Source organism: Mercenaria mercenaria, chromosome 9, assembly GCF_021730395.1.
Source record: "Mercenaria mercenaria strain notata chromosome 9, MADL_Memer_1, whole genome shotgun sequence".
NCBI lineage: Eukaryota > Metazoa > Mollusca > Bivalvia > Venerida > Veneridae > Mercenaria > Mercenaria mercenaria.
In genome coordinates this window covers 21,382,488-21,404,904 of record NC_069369.1, presented here as the reverse complement: position 1 = coordinate 21,404,904, position 22,417 = coordinate 21,382,488, and the positions used below count along the sequence as shown (strand labels likewise).

At 34.8% G+C, this 22,417-nt stretch overlaps 2 protein-coding genes across 4 annotated transcripts in view; one reads left to right on the top strand and one right to left on the bottom strand.

Moving 5' to 3' along the window:
* LOC123546680 (antiviral innate immune response receptor RIG-I-like) overlaps nucleotides 1–9,632 on the bottom strand; it is a 31,235-nt gene extending 21,603 nt beyond the window's left edge. The window contains exons 1-8 of one of the 3 annotated variants that reach the window (XM_045333155.2): nucleotides 9,538–9,632; nucleotides 8,863–8,927; nucleotides 8,297–8,483; nucleotides 6,344–6,478; nucleotides 5,314–5,685; nucleotides 4,186–4,284; nucleotides 1,861–2,007; nucleotides 97–207 (exon numbers count right to left, since the gene is read on the bottom strand). In XM_045333155.2, coding sequence (XP_045189090.2) covers nucleotides 97–207; nucleotides 1,861–2,007; nucleotides 4,186–4,284; nucleotides 5,314–5,685; nucleotides 6,344–6,478; nucleotides 8,297–8,405 — 973 coding nt within the window. In that variant the 5' untranslated portion in view covers nucleotides 8,406–8,483; nucleotides 8,863–8,927; nucleotides 9,538–9,632. Of the gene's footprint in view, nucleotides 1–96; nucleotides 208–1,860; nucleotides 2,008–4,185; nucleotides 4,285–5,313; nucleotides 5,686–6,343; nucleotides 6,479–8,296; nucleotides 8,484–8,862; nucleotides 8,928–9,199; nucleotides 9,443–9,537 lie in introns of those variants that run through there. The other 2 variants (XM_045333156.2, XM_053550979.1) reach the window with 2 other exon arrangements.
* Nucleotides 9,633–17,931: 8,299 nt separating this feature from the next.
* The window catches only part of LOC123546678 (uncharacterized), a 56,100-nt gene continuing 51,614 nt past the window's right edge, over nucleotides 17,932–22,417 (top strand). The window contains exon 1 of the mRNA XM_053550450.1: nucleotides 17,932–18,158. The gene's annotated coding sequence lies outside the window, so the exon portion shown is untranslated. The remainder of the gene's footprint in view (nucleotides 18,159–22,417) is intronic.

The window sequence follows — 22,417 nt, the reverse complement described above, 5'->3', positions numbered from 1 at the left end:
AAAACTGCATAAAAATTCGGTACCTAGTTGCTTTGAAATACACTAACATTGTTTTAATAGCAGCAAAATACATGAAAAAGGAAGACAAAAACATACCTTCGGTCTCAGCTTCTTTATTTTCATAATCTGAGTCCAACGAACTGGAATCATCCTCGTCACTACTGCCTTCATTCCTAGCCTCTTCTCTCCCAGTCAGGTCTGCAGAGTCTGATGTACAATCGAATTATCATGTATCAATTTCATTATTTTTAGGTATAAAAATGATTTTTATTAATTTTATATCCCTTTACCTACCCACAAAATTACCACTATAAAACTTTTCCTCAAATATAAAATCAATATCTTCTCTCAGATGTGTAAGATTCTAATCATTTCAGCTCTTTAAGTTCGTTTAAGATCACACACATAATAAAGAACTAATAATATCTGAAAGTAAAAAGAGATATGCAGGAGGCAGAGACCTATATTACAATTATATGACACATGTAACTGTTAATGTATTAAGCACAAGTATTCTTCTACCTACCTACTGCATTTAATGGCATGGGCGGCCAGAGGAAACACAAAGATATTTTGCAGGCCAGCCTTATGCTCGATTGTTTGTACTATCTCTCCTCTCCCATCGCCTGCATTTTCTACTCTAATTTGTCTTTTCAGTTTAAAATCCCATTTATCAAAGCTTATGTACATCGTACAAAAATATGTTTTAAAAGTTTAATAATCATAAGCTATTTTCTGTAAAACATTCAAAATTTGTTGAATATTCTGTAAATACTTGTACAAATTAAAAACAAAACACGTATGCCCCAATGATGGCCAGTCCCATTTTCAGTCCAAAGATCACTAGATAAATTATATGACCTAGATCTTTGACCTACTGGACTCCAGCACGATGGGAGTCATTTACAGATCAATGACAATCATCCTCGGAAGTTTGTTAATTGTAGGCAAAGATTTTTTAAGTTGAAGGAAAACCATTATCAGTTTCAAGGTCACTGTGACACTGTGAGTTTTGACCTACTGACCCACAATACGATAGAGGGTATCTACTGACCACAGGCAACCATCTTTTGAAGCTTTAGGATTGTTGGCCAAAGCGTTCGCATGTTACTTAGTAGAAATCATTTTCAGTGTCGAGGTCACTGTAACATTGACATATGAACAGCTGACCTCAAAAGCAATAGGGATCATCCACTGACTGCAGGCAATAATCCAATGAAGTTTGACATCCGTTGGCCAAAATTCATTTTCGAGGTCACAGTGATTTTGACCTTTGACCTACTGACAACTGAAGCCATATGATCATCTACCGACCACAGTAAAAATCCTTTGACCTACCAATCCCAAAACAATAGGAGCCATAAACTGAGCACAGGTAATCATCCTATGAAGATACTGACGATTGGAGGCTAAGCCTTCTTGAGTTATTCAGGATTTACCGTTTTCAGACTCGCGGTCACATTAAGGTTGACCTACTAACCCCAGGACAATAGGGTAATCTACTGACCATAGATCCTTTGTGAGACAAAGCATTCGGTAGTCATTAATCGGAAACACCATGGTCTACCAGGTAAAACAATATATCGTCTCTTCCTCTAAACGGGTTGGGAGTGGGCATTACAAATGTGACGATCATTTTATGCATAATTAGATTGTCAAGGTGTATCATTTAATAAAATCTGTAAGATTCTTCTCTTCTGAAGCATAGCAGATAACTACTTAAAATAGCGTACTACGACCGAGTCTGTTCATGAGAGATAATAAAGTGTGCAAAATCCCTCAGAGCCCCTAGCATCGGCTTACTGTAAAACTGAACATATCCCATGATCGCAAAGGACCAGAAAATAAAACCACACTTACTGACATGAAAACTTTTTATCATTTCTGGTTTTATGTTCAACTCCTTTAAATTGCTTTCGAGCATGCTCTCTTGTAAGGAATCTTGCCTCACCGGTGGTGTTGGAGGTGCTCCTAAGTCATTTGTATCCATATCTCCCTCTTCAAAGTCTGAAAATGAACATCATTAGCATATTTTCATATTTTGTATTTGTAAATAAGGTCTTACGGCAAAGCGCAATATTCTTCATATAAATATTAAAATATAACAGGAATACATGCAGTTGTCATTAAAAACGATCATTTTCTCTGAGCTAATAAATGCCATGTAGTAACAAGGGAGCAATTTATGCTTCATAAGTTCAGTAATTTTAGAGAACAATATTTATTTATTTGGGTTTTACGGCGCACCAACACAGTATAGGTTATATGGCGCCAAACAGGACTACAAATTTTGGTTCCACATCTCATTTACATCGAAATAAAAACATGAGGTATGGAATCAAAATTTGCATACCTGCTGGAATCACAGAGTTACTGCAAAACCAAGTGTTAAGACCCTATTAGTCGCCTCCTACGATCATGCAAGGGTAAGGCAGTGGTTCCAATTCTTTTCATACACAGATCGTCCCAGAACCACATGGGGCTTTAGAGAACAGTAAAAGCATATAATATTCAAACATTTGGATAGTTATTAAAAGTCCTCAAATATCATAAAGTATTTGAAAGAAGAAATTCTGATGTTTCTTTTTAAATATCTAAGAAGGTGTTAGCAAAAAGGAAGAGCGCCGTCTGCGGGTGCCTGACATAAGGCAATATGCAAGAAACGAATGATGGTTCTGGCATACTTTTAATCTACTGATGATAATGAGAGTATACAGTTTAAACTGTACAGTTCTAATAGTATGTCTGAAACAGAACAAATACGAAGAGAAACCAATTTCTTTATTATTAACTGGTTAGGTTAAAGTTACGTTACATAACAGAACTACTGTTGAAAAAACGCGTTAAACCAAAAAAGAAAACAACGTTTAATATTAACGTGAAATGTTTAAGCATTACGCTGATGACGTTAATTTATAAATGTGACATCACTGAAATGTTAGCAGACATATTTCGTTGGTCATCGCTTGGAAATCCATGTTGAACGGAGACATGAGGTAACATCTTGTGTTTTGAGTAAAAATTCAAGGAAAAAAAGACAAATACTATGCTGCATAAGATTTAAGAGACAATGCCCTGAAGAAAACAACATTTTATTAGTGGTACGGGAAGTTTAACTATGATCAGGAGAATATTGCTGACGACTCGCGGTCCAGACGTCAAGACAATACCGTTCGGTCACGTTTTGAAAAACAAGAGCTCTTTTGTACGAATCGGTGCATCACAGTTCAATATACCATTTCATCATTACGATAGTAATATCATATGAACCACTTGTAATCACGAGTTATATTGATTATTTTTGTGTGATATGACAGCGTCATAATGATCGACCTTGGGCCGCTTTAGAGGTAGTGACGTTGCCATATAGACGATAAATGAATAATGTGCATGTTCTGAAATTTGTTATTTAAATATTAATAACTGATATAACAGTTTTCAAACTTTAGCAAAATAGCACCAGAAATAAAGATATTAAAGCACTTTTCCGGGTATTTATTGAACACACCACGTATGATAAGTGTTTAGTGGGAGGAGGTATGTGTGCCCTCCTAATATGCCAGACAAAATGAGTCCCCTATCTACACTTTATGGGAATGATTTGTATGGAAGATTATTAGAATCCATTTAAAACTGTGCAAGTTGTTCACATCAAAAACTTGACGGTTGACGAACGCATGGGTTCTCTCTTATTTGACCATACCAGAAAAATATTCAAGACCAAACACTCCTACACATCATGGTGATCATATCTAAAGTCTTACAACTGTGGACTAAGTTCATATCAAAACCTTGCAAGCTGATAGGCACATTGGCGCCCAAAGCTTCCACCCCCAAAAATATATGTATGGTGATCACTTGTTTGAAGTTTGTTAGGAATATCTTTAAAATTGCGGACGCAGTATGTTCCATAAACATTTTGCAAATTTTATGTGGTACTGTGCCTCTGAGCCCTGAAAATAACGCGTCACGCACAAGAACACTTCATGGTAATCACATGAATGAAGTTTCACTGGAATCTCATTAAAACTGTGAAAGTAGATAACTACAAAAACATTTTGCCACGGATCAACTGCCTTCCCGACCAACCACAAAACCGCCCGCCCAACAGTACACTACCCTTAACTTAGTTGTCCGGGGCATAATCGTGCTAATTAAAAATGTATCAATTAACAAATGTCATACCTGCAACAATGTGTTCACGTATGGATCCGCATGCACCTTGGGCCTCATCAATTTGCGTCGTTTTACTATATTGCTCGCATTCTTCATCATTGATAGGTCCTGAATAATATATTAATGGACTTAGTCATTGTAAACTTTGTAGATTGCTGAATACGGCTGAATACTTTTTTGTCAAACAAAGCATTGATGCTGGACCAAATATGTAAGCAAATATCTCAAAAAGAGATTTCTATTCTAAATAAAAGAGAAAACCATTGTCAACTCTTTGAGAAAATAACAATGATTCTTCAACTGGGCACAGCAACACTTCAAGCCCAGCAATAATTTACAAAGTAGAGGGTTTCAAAAGATACATCGGAATCAAGCCAATATTGTGTAAGGCTACATCAATATGGGAAGATTTTATTATAAAGAATGACTTTAATATGTGTACAAAGCAAACAAGAAAATAATGAGTAAACAGAAATGGTAACTGAACTAAACACAATTTTGATGTGTATGAATTTCTTGTGTTATGCAAATACGTTCAGACATTTATGATATAGCAGTTGCCTTATTAGAGGATAAGATATTGTATCGGTACGAAAAGATTAAATTTCAAAGTTCCTAAAAATGTATGTGCTTGACATTTCAACGTTATCGCGGACTAGCCAGAATCCCTTGAAAAATACAAAATTTCTACTAAAAATTAAATAAATCAACAACTTGGCACAGACGTGGGTAAGCAGATATAGATCTAGTAAATCAAGAGTGTGTGTGTAAGTTTTGAATACATTGTTTGAACAATAGTTTATATCAAACAAACAAACTAAAACAGGTTCTATGAAGTGCAACAACAGAATTCGAATATGATGATACCAACGGGAAACAGGCAAATATTTAATGAATATCGTCAAAGAGGATGTACTTAAAAGTCCTTGGTAACGTGTTAGAATCGAAATAATATATCTCATTTAGTAATTTGCTTTTGAATTAAATCATTGTTTGCCGTTCAGGTGTGTATTAGCCTATTATATCACTCAGGCTGCGCCCTCGTGGTATAATTCGTTCGCATCTGAACTCCAAACAATGATTTTATTCAGCGACAAATCACAAAATGAGATATATTATTTCTTAAATAACATATACCTAGCCTTGGCATGAACGACGAGGGATTTGCTATAAAGTCTGGCTCCATCTCCTGTACTATTTGCTGATGATCTTTCTTCATAAGAACATCAAGAAACTCGTAATACCATTTCTGAGGTGCAACTCTACATTGCATTCTTTCAAGCAGAACCATAGTTGAATATATATCGCCTTTATTTGCAAACATAGCCAGAATAACGTCTTCGTCAGTTCCATTGATAACATCCCTCGCTCTCAGCTCTGACACGAACTCTTTTGCAATTACTATCTTTTCAAGATATGGTGTAAACAAACGCATAACTGTTTTGGCATGAGCAGAAAATTCATCAAAATCTTTTTCGGACAACAGCAATGCCTTCAAGTGTTGATAATCTGTTTAAGCAAATAAAACATTTAAATATGAAAGATAAACACATCCGTTTGGTTTAAAACAGAAAATGATATTTTAAGAATATATAACGTCTCACTGCAAAAAAAAACATTTTTACAGAATGAGCATTTTTAGTTGAAATTAAATGCTACTGCCAAGACAAAGTTTGACGTTTGTTTAAATAAGTACAATATTTAGCAAAAGTAAATTTACACCCCCACACGGATAAATGACGCTCACCAGCATATGCAAATCATGTGCTACTAGAAATCTGGTGGATGTAAACTTTTTTTATGATTTTATTTTCATATTCAACGTATTCCCCAGCCCAGTGCCAAAACATGACTTATCACATGTTTGACGTTGGTGACGTGAAATAAACCCATGTTAATTTTTTGAGATTACACTTGTGTACACTTAACGCTGACGTCGATTCAAGAATATTGTTAATTTTGTCTATTTTAGCTCAAGAACGAAAGTATTTCGCTGTTGTTTTGTTTTTTTCAGAAAAAGTAGCATGTGATTAGAAGAATATCACAGTTATGTCTTTCAAGAATGAGTTCATAAATTTATTGAATGATACATTGCCTGGCAGTGCGTCGCATTTATTATTTAATAATATTTTCAACATGAAAAGACAATTGTGATATTCTCCATTACCTGCACTCTCGAGCGCATCTAGAAATGACTTCCATTTCCCGGGCTCCTTTGACTTTAGAACACATTCTAGAAGATCTTCCCCTGCCTTATACGTTTCATCTCTCAAATACTGGTTCTTTATTCTGGAACTTTCCTCTTTTAATTTCCAATATAGTAAATTAATTCAGTTTGTGTATAATATGTCGTAAATTTCAAACAACAACAAAAACAACGCAACTGCTAATTACGCCAGGAGTGCCGTGACATTTTCGACTGTTACTTAGAAGCATCAATGTATTCGAACGCTTACAGGGATATTTCAACATAAATAAAACAAGAGGGCCATGAAGGCCCTATATCGCTCACCTGACCTATTGACCTAAAGATCATCAAGATTAACATCCTGACCAAGTTTCATTAAGATATGGTCATAAATGTGGCCTCTACAGTGTTATCAAGCTTTATATTTGATTTGATCTGGTGACCTAGTTTTTCACCCCACCTAACCCAGACTTAAACTTGACTTAAAGATCATCAATATTAATATATAAGATATGGCCATGAATGTGGCCTCTAGAGTGTTAAGTAGCTTTTACTTTGATTTGACCCGATGACCTAGTTTTTTACCCCACCCGAACCTGATTAGAACTTGACCTAAAGATCATCAAGAGTAACATTCAGACCAAGTTTCATTAAGATATGATCATAAATGTGGCCTCTAGAGTGTTAACTAGCTTTTCCTTTGATTTGACCTGGTGAACTACTTATTAACCCCACATAAACAAGATTCGAACTTGACCTAAAGATCATCAAGAGTAACATTCTGACCGAGTTTCATGAAGATACAGTCATAAATGTGGCCTCTAGAGTGTTAACAAGCTTTTTCTTTGACTTGACCTGGTGACCTAGTTTTTGACCCCACATAACCCAGATTCGAACTTGACCTAAAGATTATCAAAATTAATATACTGACCAAGTTTCATTACGATACGGCTATGAATGTGGCCTCTAGAGTGTTAAGTAGCTTTTCCTTTGATTTGACCCGATGACCTAGTTTTTTACCCCACCTAACCCAGATTAGAATTTGACCTAAAGATCATCAAGATCAATATTCAGACCAAGTTTCATTAAAATATGGTCATAAATGTGACCTCTAGATTGTTAACTAGCTTTTCCTTTGATTTGACCTGGTTACCTAGTTTTTGACCCCACATGACCCAGATTCAAACTTGACCTAAAAATCATCAAGATTAACATTATGACTGAGTTTCATGAAGAAAAGTAATAAATGTGGCCTCTAAAGTGTTAACAAGCTTTCCCCTTGATTTGACCAGATGACCTAGTGTTTGACCCCACATGACCCAGATTCGAACTTGACCTAAAATCGTCAAGATTAACATTCTGACCAATTTTCATGAAGATACAGTCATAAACGTGGCCTCTACAGAGCTAACAAGCTATTCCTTAGATTGACCTGGTGACCTAGTTTTTAACTCCAGATGATCCAATATCTAATTTTCCAAGATTTTATTGTGAGTAACATTCTGACCAAGTTTCATTAAAATTTGACAAAAATTGTGACCTCTAGGGTGTTGACAAGTTTTTCCTTTGATTTGACCTGGTGACCTAGTTTTTGACCTCAGATGACCCAATATCGAACTCGTCCCAGATTTATTTGAGGGTAACATTCTGACCAAGTTTATCAAGATTGGGCAAAACTATGACCTCTAGAGTGTTAACAGTCAAATTGTTGACGACGGACGACGACGGACACAGGGCGATCACAAAAAATTTCCTGGAAGCACAGAGTCACCAAAACTCAGTCAGAGAGCCATGCATCGCGTCCCTATTTTCAACAAGTTAGGCAACACATTATATACAAATAAAGGTTTAAACCCAAATCGGATTGGAACTTTGTTCAATTCTAGAATACAGGCACCACGATAAAACCAAACTTAAAAAAGTCAAACTGACCTGTAGATATGACCGACCTTGCTTCGAGATGTGACACAATAGTAGGTTCTTTAATACAACTAACTATTTCCTTACGTAAGTCTCGAACTCGGGTCTCAATATCACACATGTTTCTACAACCTGGTGAGTCACTTTTAGGAATTACCTTGTCCTGAGCGAAACACTGTTTCACGGAAAGGCTATAGATCTATAACAGAAATATTAATCATCATAATTATCTGCTAATATCTTTTGATTTTTTTTCAATTTTTGAAGAACTTGATCAGTTAGAGCATAATGTTACTACTAAAACAGTGTTATAAATGGAACCCTTGACTGGCTATGCACTTGTGTTCGTATATGCACAAATTTTTTTCAAAATAATTATTGTCAGCAAGGGATAGCGTTTAAATGTACAAACATGGAGGTTACGTTATTAATTTCGCACAGTTGTATAAATCACTGAATAACTTCTTTTATATAACTGGTTCACACATTATCTCCCTATACATGCAATCAATACAAACGTTTTAATCGATACAAACTTGTATATGAAATCAACATACTGATAAATAATTAAAGAATACCTGTTTTAGCTTTTATCACAAGTGTATTTATCACATCATCCGCAACCAAGGCAACCAGGCCGCCACTGTAATGGAGAGATGCAGGAGACTTAGCCTTTATGTTATGTTGTAGTTGTCATCCCTCTAAGGGACAGCGACAGTCAAAAGTTATGTCCTATTACTTGGACTAGCATTTATCAATTGATAAAGTTGTCATATTATCACAAATCTTAGCCCTTTTACTTAAGATTGACTCAGTTTACGCTTGTCGATCATGTACACGGTATCTGGTTATTAAATGTAATGCTCTTTTCTTCTATGGTAATAAAATACAATAATAGATCGAGGTTTTACTTACCTTGTTGGCGAAAATTAATCACGTTTTCGGAAAATACCTCATCACTAAATGGCAAAATCTTGTGTACGCATCCTCACCATGAAATCGTAAGTGTCAAGACATATAGACTAACATATGCCCTACCCACATCCCTGATTAAACCGCATTTTATTCCATTTTTATTTCAAACAGCACACACCTGCGTATTTTGCGTATACGCCCCTGAGTTATATTTTATAATATATGCAAAACATCATGAACAATAAAAACAGATATCGATTACCATTATACTGTTACATACTTGTAGATCTGACATAAAGTTAACATAGAATCAAAATGATAAAGTACATTGAACATACCTGATACATACTATTCGTACATTCCAGTGTTATGTTTTCTTGTAGTTTGGAAAATACGCTAGGCTCTACTTTCGGTTTGACAATCGACAATTTCCGTGAAGTGGTACAAGAATGATTGGTATACGGTCTTACGGAATGTGACGATTCAATAGTCTATTTTCTGAAAATCTGTTTAGTTTAGGCCTATAACGTTATGACGAGTGCTTTATTTCATTTTCATCGATCGTTATGTCAGGCGCGTAGCTTGTGCCTTTTTCATAATACACAGAGGTTGTGTAGGCCTATTAGGGTTATAGGGGTTTAAAAAAAACGGACGGTAAATTATGCATTTTGGTGTATTTTGAGGCAAAATTATTATTTACAAAACCTATGAGCTGTGTGAAATGTGAGTCTAAATCTTCTCAATGCAGATCTGAATTGTACAGTAATGTTTAACGGTGATACCTAAAACTGCATGAATCAGTCAATGCATCGTTGTCTGGAACAATTAAAGACCTGATACTTTCACCTATAAGTTACGAAACTTACCTTTCTGTGTTGCTTCCCGGTTGGTTGCTCTTGCTTTTGAAGATACATCGTGATTTTATAAATTTATTATGTTTTTGGTGCATAACAAATCAACACCGTATAAGTTAAACATGCTGTAAAATAATGGCTGCATGTATAATAACTACTTTTACACGTGCAAGATGTGGTTCATTGATTTTCCGATATCATGTATGTTGCTAAAAGAAAAATTATGATTTTTCGAAGAGGATGGGTCTTTTCTAGGGATACAGTGTTTTATTATAATGGCCAGCCGCCGGCCTGTAGAAATAGTGAACAAATATGGTTATTTAGGTATTGTTTTTACACCTGGCTGTTCTTTCAGTAATGCTTTAGATATTTTATCGATTCAAGCACTCAAAGCCATCTTTAAGTTAAACAAATATCTATATAAGTTTACATGTATATCACCATGACATATGATAAACTTGTATCCCCTATCAGCAGAAAGTGTTCGCATGCAATTCTGTCAAGAAAACTACATAAAATGATTTCATTTATGGCGAATTTGGTCGATACTCATTTAAAACCATTCATATGTTTCGTGTTAAGAATTTTTAAGATTAAGTGGAAATAAATGCACAGAGGCTTGGGTTTATCATGGTGTAGGTGATGACAAATTATTGCTGTCTTTAGTAAAGCAACAATTAAATAATCAATTTGTTCAAAAATGGCATGAAAGGATACAAAATTCTAGCAGGACATTGCTTTATAAGAGAATTTCGAGTTCTCGTTTTCAACCATACTTAGATTGTTTTAATATTAATAAGTTTTGTCAATCTTTAAATCGTTTAAGAGTATCCTCTCGTAGGTTACAAATCGAAGCTTGTTGATAGACCTCAACGTACACCCATATCTGACAGAAAATGCATACTCTGTGGCAAATTAGAAAATGAATATCACTTTATTATTTCATGTACGTTGTACCAAGAGATAAGACAGCGTTATATACCTCGTCGATTTTGGATATACATGTATAAATTATACTGAACTTATGACGCCAGAAAACAAAGCTTTAACAAAAACTCTTGGTATTTATACTTATACAGCCTTTAAGATAAGAAACGCAGGTTTATAGTTAATTCTCTGTATCATAAATATGTATAACCTATATTTTCTATTTTCGAAGTAAATTATCTAGGTTTTCTTTTCATTTTGCGGTTACCGTTCAATGCTACGAAACTATATTACAGTACTAAATTCTTGTACTTTCTCTTTTTTATTTTATTTAAGGTATAAAAATTTAATATTATTCGATGATTTCGTATAAGGTCTTCTTAAGCTAACTGTTATTTTATATAAATCGTCTGTAGGATAGCTAGTCTTGTATTTTTATTTTCGACAAGGCTTGGCATCCATATTGTAGTACAAAATATAATGTACTATGTATTTTATGTATTTGTATAAGTAAGGTGGTGTTCTGTTTTTTGTTTCTGTCCAAATTGGTTTCAAATGTTTTACATAATAACGACTTAAACTGATTGAGAAACTACTTTTTCGTAATTGGCTTACCAGTCTCGTTATTATCCTGCTTACTGGTAAACATTAAACGCAAAGGTGAAAGGTAGACATTTTAAAATCGATTAAAGGTTAATATATTCGGAATGCATTCTTCTATGACATTATTTGGTAACCTTTTGCTACCTTTTTACCGGCCTTCTCCGGGTATATACTTACCTCATCTAACAGGGTATCATTTAAACGCAATATCAGTTTTGCTAGTTCTTATAATGTTATATGTGTCATTGTATATTTCTTTAGTACAGTGTCCGATGTCGTATTTGTTTGATGAAAATCTGCGTTCGAAACAATACTTGTAGCCTGCAAATACCCATTACCACTAACAAAGGTGCAAGGGATGTCATTTCTTGACACGCGTACCATAACATTTAAGAAAATAGTTCATGTGCGCGTATCAAACAGCAAAGCTATCAAGAAGAAAGAATAGTCTGTGGTCATCAGGTGTTTTTGCCATCAAAGATGAATAATGACTATTAATATTTTAGTATTGTCGTGACGAAAATTCACAGGACATCAAAGATTATGTTCGATTAGTGTCTCTGTGGGTAAAATAATTTGACAAATATGTACAAAGTATGTTACTTACTTGGCAATGCCTTGCCAGAAGACATGTATTTAGCCCTATCAGTTGTTTTGGTAACTCCTAAGTGACTGACACGAGAGAATTCATATAACTCCCTGCGAAGTGACCTAGAGATCTCTAGATGTACAGTCATTGGCATGCGACAATTCATGTCGGTGATTCCAAAATGTCAGAATAATTATGCTTACTTTATGCTCGTGGGATTCTAATTAAGGTACAATTTCTGGATCATATTATGTACATGTAAATGCGTTCTGTCAGTGGGAGATGGGTTAGTATTTGACAGACATTATCTTTCCAAACAATCACTAACACACACTTTTTGCCGCATTGAAAGGGATGACATGATCTGCCCTAACGTTTTAATTTTCCTTAATCGTTATGATGTAGCTGTTATAGGCGGGCTGGGTTGTTGGGTGGTTTCTTTTTTATTTTTGACTATATAGACTTTCATTTTGATTTACAGTACCCTTTCTACAAAATAAGAAACAGTTCTCTTTTTTATGTTTTCAGACCTCTTTACTTTTTGCGGCATATGTCTTGACGCGATAGCAGTTTTGTGGCCCTCATGCATCATGCCCGAAAGTAATCTGTTTAGGCTAGATTCTACATTAAATGCAAGTGGTTTGTTTGTGTCAATGTAGAGAAGAACAGGAGAACTTGTGATAATATTCTCGGCCTATTTAAAAGCTTGTTCTCTTGTTTTTCTCATTACACTCGTGAATATACTAATAGCATGACTTAGATGAACGCGAACATGAAATTGACTCCCTTCGAATTCCGACATATCGATATCGTCTTGAATCCTTTGTAATTCCAGCTGGCGCCCTATTTCAGCCTGTTGATTTTCAAGATCCTGTTGGAGCTCTGGCCGACGTTTAACTTGTACAAGTTTCACTTTCAGCTGCGCCAGTTCTTGTTTCCGTTTAGACGAAAATTTTCTGTTACTGGTACTGTCATTGATTTACTTTCGTGTCGATAGCAGTCTATATAAATGTTATTCCAATTGTTCTGATGCCTTTTAATTTGCGATTTCTCTTCTAGTGATAATATGCATAAATCAGACAACTCCTCGTCATATATTTCCTAAATGTTTAAACATTCCTGACGGGAAGTTGCGATTGATATACCGTTACCTTCTTTTAAAGTTAATTCCAGAGCCTTTGTGTTCTTCGCCAGATTCGAACGAAAAGTTTTTATTTTTGATATTTTCTGACTAGCGATGTCAAGTTCTGCGTTTGCCAGAGATACAGGCACAAGTACACAAGATAATCCAACTTGTGATAATTAAAAAATATATTAAACACTATCAAATTACTGTGATGAATGTCCGACAACTGTACTAATCATTAAGAACACAGTCGATGAATGCTCAATATCAGTAGTGGATGTCACGGCCTCAGCACGATTTTACTGGACACGGGTTTGCTTGATGTATGTTTGAGGGTCCTGCATCAGATACAACGGTTGGTCACAACGTATACAACGATGACAACGTAAGCTACCGAATAAACGGCAAATTATATCAAGTTACATTATAGTTACATTAAAAATGCTTCTTTAAAATTTTATACAAATGTAAATCTGAAATAAAATCTTATGTAAGAGCTGTTATGCCATTCTGAAAAGAGGCTGAAAAATACGTGTTGCAAGGTAAAATTTGTTCAAAAAACACAAATCGTACTGAACAACGCCATCTTTTAACCATGCTCAGTATTACAAAAGCACTGAGACGTAACGTCAAATACACATTTCCCCCTTGAAATATGCTCACATGACTGTTCATTTTGCATTTCATAGAAAACAAACAACTGAAAATTATACTATTGTTATATTTACATATCAAAATAAACGTCAAGATTGCCGAATATCACGATATATTGATATATTAAAAGTATAAAAACGGTGATTAAAAAGATACGACATTATTCGTATTGATCGATTAAAATTTCAATGTCCCATGTTACTTTTGCATTCAGCCCTTTGTGAAGATACGTCCGTGTTTCCGTTTAAGGCGGGAAATTGCAAACATTTCGTGCGTAGACGATGTTAATACGTTATAATGTAGTAGATGTGAAATAAATGAAACAGACTGATAACTTCTTGTATGTACATTCATGTATATTCGCTTGTAAAATAGATTTATATTTATTATACTCTGATAACGTCAAAATATTACTATTGTAACGTCATTTTATGTGTAACGCCGTGGGTCACTAGTATTTGACGTTACGTCCGTGAAAGAAGTTACGTGAACTGCTTAGTTCCGCATCTCATTCCTTTCTGATATCTTGTGCGATTTTGAGTCTACATGCGCGATGACCATTGTCCCCAAAATATTCATTCTAGGTGATATTTAGCCAATCAAAGATTATAAAGTACCCCTAGGATACGAATCCAAAATTGGAATTCCCAAAATACGGAGAGCGATCAGCAAAAATCTTTTAAGAAATACCAGGCCACACGAAGGGAAAGTCGCCATTATATCCGTCAAAAACGACTGCAGTAAAATATACAAATAAGAAATACGAGCATGTATCCCCTTTGAATTAGATATGGCAGTCCACCGAGTCTCCTACAGTTTGCTTTTTGCAAAATAAATCTCTAACAGAATATACAAAAACTGAAAATGTTATAAAATGTTGCTCACGTGTGCCCGGCGATAGGAATGTATACCTAGGTGCTGGTAGATATTTCTTGAAGTTTAAATGCATCTTTAAATATGTGGGAGTTCTGAGTTCTATAATCTGATGTATAATATGAATGGCTGTGTCTGATATTCAAAGAGAAATCAAGGAATAATTATATTTCGGAAACGATTAATTAAACAGTACTGTACTCAGTTAAACAGTAGTCAGTCAAGCTTTGCATCACCTACATGCTGGTCTTTAAGTACAGTAACTTACTTTAAACATTTCCCACATAAAATGTTCAGTCATTGTTGATTTGTTTTGAAAAGAATTATAATACTTTGCGATATAACATTGTAAAGTGTTTTCCTGCGAAGTTTTACAGCTTCCTTGTTTAGAGATTGTTTAAGAAATAATAAGTTCCCAAACGTATTTTGAGTTCTTATGCTTAAAAATATATCACGAAGGCCGTAGGCCTGAGTGATATATTGTTTCGCATAAGAACGAAAACCTCGGGTTATTCTACAATAAATCACACTTGGGAACATGTTATTTCGATTCTAACACGACATACTAGTATCAACAGTGCTAGAAAATTGGTAACTATTTTTTACGACCGTGCTACGCACCTGGATCGGATGACGTCATTGCACGCGAGTGGTTTATTGCAGAATAACCCGAGATAGAATTTGCGCTACATGTATATAGGTTATTCGCCGGTCGTGTAAGAATATACCATAAGCAAATTCCTAAAGCGGGCTGGTGTTTGAGTCTTTATATTTATTTTGAGAAAAATAATAATCATAAATTAATAACTCTATAGTTTTCACTCAATTTGATTAACGTTTCGGCATTAAGTCCTTTATCAAAATGACAAATTAAATGTACGTTAAAGGCAGAATAAAGGACATGATATATCAAAGAAATACATATTAAAAACACATAAAAGGCGTGTACATTTGAGTGGATCCACGAACTGCTGACGGAAACACCAAATGGACTAAACACAAAAGCAAAACTTAGGATTCTTTGGAGAGAATATAAATAAACTCAATCAATTTGATGCTTAAAGCCCTGCTCCGCGGCTATTCAAATTATAATGTGTGTATACAACCCATGATAGGAAACAGTTAACGACCACGCGCCACACTTTAGTAATCAAAACCACAGGTATTTTATATAGAATTTTATATAAAATAGACTCTATTTTGATAGTCGTCACTGTTCATAGTCAGGATTTTCATGCTTCTTCAGTGACAATTTAAGGTTAAAAGGTAGGACTGGAGCAGGTCTTTAAGTAACATTGATTTTTCCGGGGGAAATTTGGTTTAAAGTAAGCGTTTAGTATTAGTTTTGTTTGTATGTCGATACACGCCTTTAATGTGTTTTTAATATGTATTTCTTTGATATACCATTTCCTTTCTTCTGCCTTTAACGTACATTTATTAGATCCCAATACATTTTCGTCTTATTTCACAAGTTCCCCAAAAAATATTTGTAATTACTTCCCTTTATACGTAAATTTTACCAATTTTTATAGTTTTTACTTTATTTGATCTAAAATTATTCTTTTTTATTTATTTATTTATTTTTGTTTTATAGTAATTACCTAATGGGTGAATGAAAAATTTTGTTTGCCTTCGCTTATTTTTTGTAATACAGCTGTGGTATATATACTTACATTCTCCTGCGGTTTAAATGTGTTGATTAAAATTCTTTGCAATGTCCCATAGTTAACATGGGACACTTCTGGTATAGCTTCTGCAACGTTATTGAAAATAATTCTAATAATGTACTCTCATTTCAACAGGATACCTATAGACATCCCCTGTGCATCATAAATGTGTTTCGATTTATAGCGGGACTTGACGTCAGTTCCGGTTTTGTATTTCAATTGTTTAATTGTGAGACGCAATGACATAGAAATTTCTCGGAATTTGTCATTTTGATAAAGGCCTTAAGGCCGAAACGTTAATAAAACTGAGTCGGAAAACTTTAGAGTCTTTAAACATTCGGTACCCCTTAGGGTAATAACTGTCATAAATTAATATATAATTATTTGTCTCGGGACCGAAATATTTTGATCTTAGCGGTGTCAAATTGGAGAAATCGAAGTCCCAATAAATGATCTCATATATCACCTTTAGGGACCTGCTAGGCCGAGTGGTTAAGGTCGCTGACTTAGAATCTCTTGCCCCTCGCCGATAGGGGTTCGAACCTCGCTCGGAGCGTTGAGGAAGCCATCCAGCTGGCTTATGGAAGGTCGGTGGTTCTGCCCAGGTGTTCGCTCGTGATGAAATAATGCATGGAGGGGCACCAGGGGTATTCATCCACCATCAAAGTTGAAAGTCGCCATATGACATATACTTGTGCCAATGCGGCGTTAAACCAAATAAAAACAAAACAAAACACATTTCATCTTTAAATATGCATTTGGAAACAAATGTGTTAAATTAGATTACTTCAGTTTACCTTAAAAATACGAGCGAATTAGTCTATGATCACTGTCTATGATCCCAGGATTATGTAAATACTGATTTTTATAAAAAAAGTTTGATTTGGAACATAAAATATTTACGTTAGGTCTTCATTTCCAAACATTCACACGAAAAGAGACACAATTTCTTTAATTAGGCTAAAGGCCTAAGGCGTAAAAAAGAAATGTTTGTTTCAGGTATCCCGACCTACCATAAATTTTTGGCCGGACCCTAAATGTTTTTGGAGAATATTTTTTTTTCAAACTGCACTTTTTATGCTTTAAACATGGCCAGTGATGTTAGAAATCAACTTACTAATGCTCTAAAGGCATAATCCCCTTATTTGTATTCATTTTTTACCTCATAAACGTCTTGTCTTAATACAATTCGCCGACCATCTTTTTTAAAGATATTTCTTGTTTATTTTAGGTAGCACCTAATTTCTTATAACGTATTAAGTTATTAATTGGTCGGCAGTTAAGTGCAAAATATTATCCAACGCCAAGACTTAAAACATCATTCACTGAAGAATCAAATATAAGTAAATGAAACAAGTTAATTTTTCAAAACGCCTTTATCGTAGCATTTAACAGTTGGTTCGACAGACATTAAGTACGAATTTGAAAACGATCAACATGTTCGGACGATTCAGTTTTTCAACAGCTTATCAGTTAATATTATTTTGCTGTGAATAAGAAAGCGTTAAGAGTGAAATTATATTTCTTCCTGTTGATATTCTCAAGCTGTAGATATCTGAAACGGAAATAAACAATATTGATAGAAAAAATGCTGATTTTTGGCAAAACTACTGTTTTACTTTCGTTTTGAAACCGAAAGTAGCCTTACAGAACTAGGCGCTCTCAGGTAAAAATCCTATTAATTAAATAGTTTAGAAATATAATCAGTGATATTGTTTGTTTAATTACGTTACTGAGCAGAGTTTTGTTTCGTATTCATTGGAGTTTACGCCATTTTAAATACAGGGAATCGGGGGATGAACTAATTGTACGACAGTCGGGATATTGTGATAATTTTTGCTCTCCTCCACGACGTGGAGACAGACATACGTTAAGTGTCGGTCTGCCTTGCAGTCGAAAAATTGAGACTAGGTGGAACGTAGCTTTATTCATTTGGCTTATCAGGATGACTTATTTTATGATCTGATATGTTATAGTTGTCATCGTTCTAAGCCGACAGCGATAGTCAAAAATCATCACGCTGTCCAAAAACGTCCTATTGTATTGTTTGGACAAGGTGGAGCGTACCTAGTCCAACTCGTGTCATTATTAATATTTTTATTTCATCCGTCAGAGGCCCGTATTGGGATTAGTTAGGTTGGGGAGGGGTTGGCAGAAAATGTTCATAATAATTATAAATTCTCAGGCCCAAATTACAGGCCTACAGTGTACCTGGGTAATCTGAATCACCTTAAGGTACCTCGCATCTCACGTCATATACTATGTGCATCTATAAATATATCGAGGGATTCCTTATAAATGTGTCTAGGTTATAACACACTAAATTTAATCCAGACAAGTGTGAGGTGCTGAGAATTACTCGCAAACGAAACCCTGTCATGTTTCCTTACACCCTGCATGACAAGGAACTGAAATCTACTGATACCGCTAAATACTTCTAAGGTGTTACACTAACTAAAGACTTAAACTGGTCTGAACATATTAATACTATTACCTCTAAAGCAAACAACTCTCTTAAATTCATCAAAAGAAATGTTCAGACAACAAACCGTAAGGTCAAAGAGAAAGCCTATAACACCTATGTCCGTCCACAACTCAAGTATTGCTCATCCATCTGGCACCCCTGGCAAAAGTCCCTCTCATACAAAGTCGAAAAAGTGCAAAGATCAGCTGTACGGTTTATCTTTAACGACTATAATTATACAAACAAAGAAAAATATCAAACAGGGAGTGCCACGCACCAAAAGCGCAGCCTCCTCAAGCAGTGTAACCCAGATGATTAACACCCTAAACTGGCAAACTTTAGAACAACGGCGCATACAATCTTCTCTCATCTATTTTTACAAAATCCGAACGAATCATGTATGCGTCGACCATAACCATCTAACTCCGACCAGAAACCTTAACTACCTAATTCCACAGTCCCGTACTCAATACCACATGAACTCCTTCTTCCCCCGTACAATCAGATTATGGAATGGCCTTCCTCACTATGTACAGTCCAGCCTCAGCCTCAACATATTTGCTGAGCGGCTGGCTACTGTACATCTGCAGTTACTTCCTTCACTATGTTTTTAACTTAGCACCTGTAGTAATTTTTATTCTTTGCACCTAATGAGTTTTCTCATTTTTTAACACTGCCCAGACAAGCGCCTTCCAGTCATAATCGCTAATGATTGTTGGAAGTAACATGTAGATGTAGATGTAGATAGCCAGCACTATATATTCTATATAAAATGACAAGTTTTCACAATGCTGCAATACACACCTAGACCCATTTTAAATTTCTTTAACTTACATTTTCTTGTACAGCAACATTTTACTGTAAAAATATCCAAAGAAAAGTAGGGGTCATGTTTGATGCAAGAAAAATATTTCTGGTCAAACGGACACACCGTAATTTTTACACTGAAATGACAATCACAATTTAGGGTAGGGGTGTATGAATAAATTTCACATGTTAAATCAGTTTGGAGTCTTTTTTCAACATGCAAATGCTACCAGTATGTCAAGTATAGGCATGCAATATGATTTCAACCAATATATAGCAATGATTTCAAGGAAAAATCCTTCTTACAGCAAAAAGAACTGAGAACTATTTGAATCCGCCATTATGCGACTACCATTTTTTTCATAGGTGCTCAGGCTATTTAGTGTCTGTATGCCTCTAAGGTCTTACGGAGACCCCGGTTATGGTAACCCATTTACATGAACAGAACAGAACAGAACAGATATTTATTTCCGACTTGTACATAGTACATTGTCATATTCATACAAAATATAAATAACATTAACACAGTCACAATGATATATTACAGAGATGTGACTAATTATGGACATAAACATAAATATATATTATCAAAAGAACCTATCTTGAGGATGAACAAAACAAACATTTTTTATGCATTATGTATAGAATTTCTTACAAAAAGTGCTTCTTTTACGAACAATGAGACCTTACACAGATCTTGTTTATTAGTAGTATTCAGTAATTCTAAAAATGTATACATAGACGGCTTTTTATAACAGTATCGTTTAACATATTTCTGTCTTAAGTTTTCGAAGGTAGGACATATACAGATAAAGTGGTACTCGTCTTCTATATCATTTAAGGAGCAATATAAGCATTTTCTTTGGTTTCTTGGAATATTGTTTCTAGCATAACGTCCGGTTTGTATACGTAGCGGGTGGGCCGAGAGTCCCAACCTACTAAAATAATGCAAATATGAATTTGGTAGTATTCTAAATATTTTTCATAATACAGTTGCGATTTATATTGTCTATAATTAACAAGAACTGAATTTCTTTCTAACGATCCATGCCATTCTTGTATAAAATTGTCTATAATTCTATTCTTAAAAATAACTAGGAACATCTTAACATCAAAATTATCACTGTCAAATATGTATCCAAATCCATATTCATTTAATAACTTTTTAATATTCGATACCCAGTTTTTACAACCTTTATTGCAATCAAGTAAACCCTGTTCGTACATTGTCTTAATCAAAATATTTTTAGAATGTTTAACTTTACACCAATATCTTATCATTCTAACATATCGTGAAATATATAAAGGGTACCGGCCAAGTTCACCATAAACACCGGCATTAGAGGTATTTGCTTTAACTTTAAGCAATTTCTTACAAAATTTAAGATGGATTCTCTCAATTTCTTTGGATTTGGTAAAACCCCAAATCTCTGATGCGTATCCTAATATTGAACCTGTGACCGGTATGCAAACGTGTGTATTTCCAGCTGTAACAAACCGGTACGCCGGAGAGAGGGAGTGAATACTACTGTTTGCAGATCAAATTGCCCCTTCAACTTTTTTTCAAATCGATAGAGTTGCGCATTTACGTCACAAAAACTGTGAAGCTGAAGCTATTTTTGGAGTAACCCTGATAGGTTAACCCCGCTTCATCCGCAATAAATAATTATTATTCGTGATACTGTTTTTTCTTTATCTTGACGTCACACAAAGCGCGCGCTCTGACTATATTTGAAGTATCGCCGTGCTGACATTGTAAAGTGCAATAAAGTGATAATGGATTTGTTTTAAGTATAAGTTAGATAATACATAAAAGTGTGTTACCGGCTGGTATCATCATGCGCGGGGGAATCTGTAATTTGGGTAGCCTCGTAGGGGCGAGTTTGCTATTAAATTACGTTCCCTGACATGATGATACTCGCCGGTAACACACGCGTATGTAGGCCTATTGTCTAACTGATTTATTGCATGATTAAAAACTGTAAACTGAACACATTTTTTAAATCTCTTAAATTTAAAATATTTAAAAATATTTCCCTTCTTGAGACTCCCTTAGAAACATTTCATGAGAAACCCCTAACTGCCATATAAAAGCCAGAAGATGGCGTTGTGCAGGTTTTTATATAAACTATGCATGCTTCAATCAGAGATCCCTTTTTCAAAATTTATAATAAACTACTGAAAAAAAAAGTTATAAAAAGTGCATAAATACACATCGAAACATTCTTTATCAATTGGTGTAATTATTTTTTAAAACTAAAAGTTGTGAAATAGAGTTTCAAAAATAATTTTAACTAACTGCTAAAAGTTTGAATTTGCCGAGAGGCGCTAATGAGGTCATGAGCCCTGGCGAAATAGAGAATGTGTGGCTAATTTTATCAACAAACATGATAAGCAGCAATGGAATTAACACCTAGAGAATATTGTAAAGCTTTGTCAGAAACGTAATTTGAATTTTTAAACTGATTAGACAGAGAAAACTGTCAGCGATACCTGTGTGCAACGGAATTTAGAGCACGGCTAACCGTGGCGATACCAGAATTTAGAAAACACGAAACTTCAAAGGAAAATGCCGCAGTCATACAATAAAAGTAGAATATAGAATATTTCAAATGAAAACAGCGTTTTTTGTTTGTTATGACAATTATTATCGA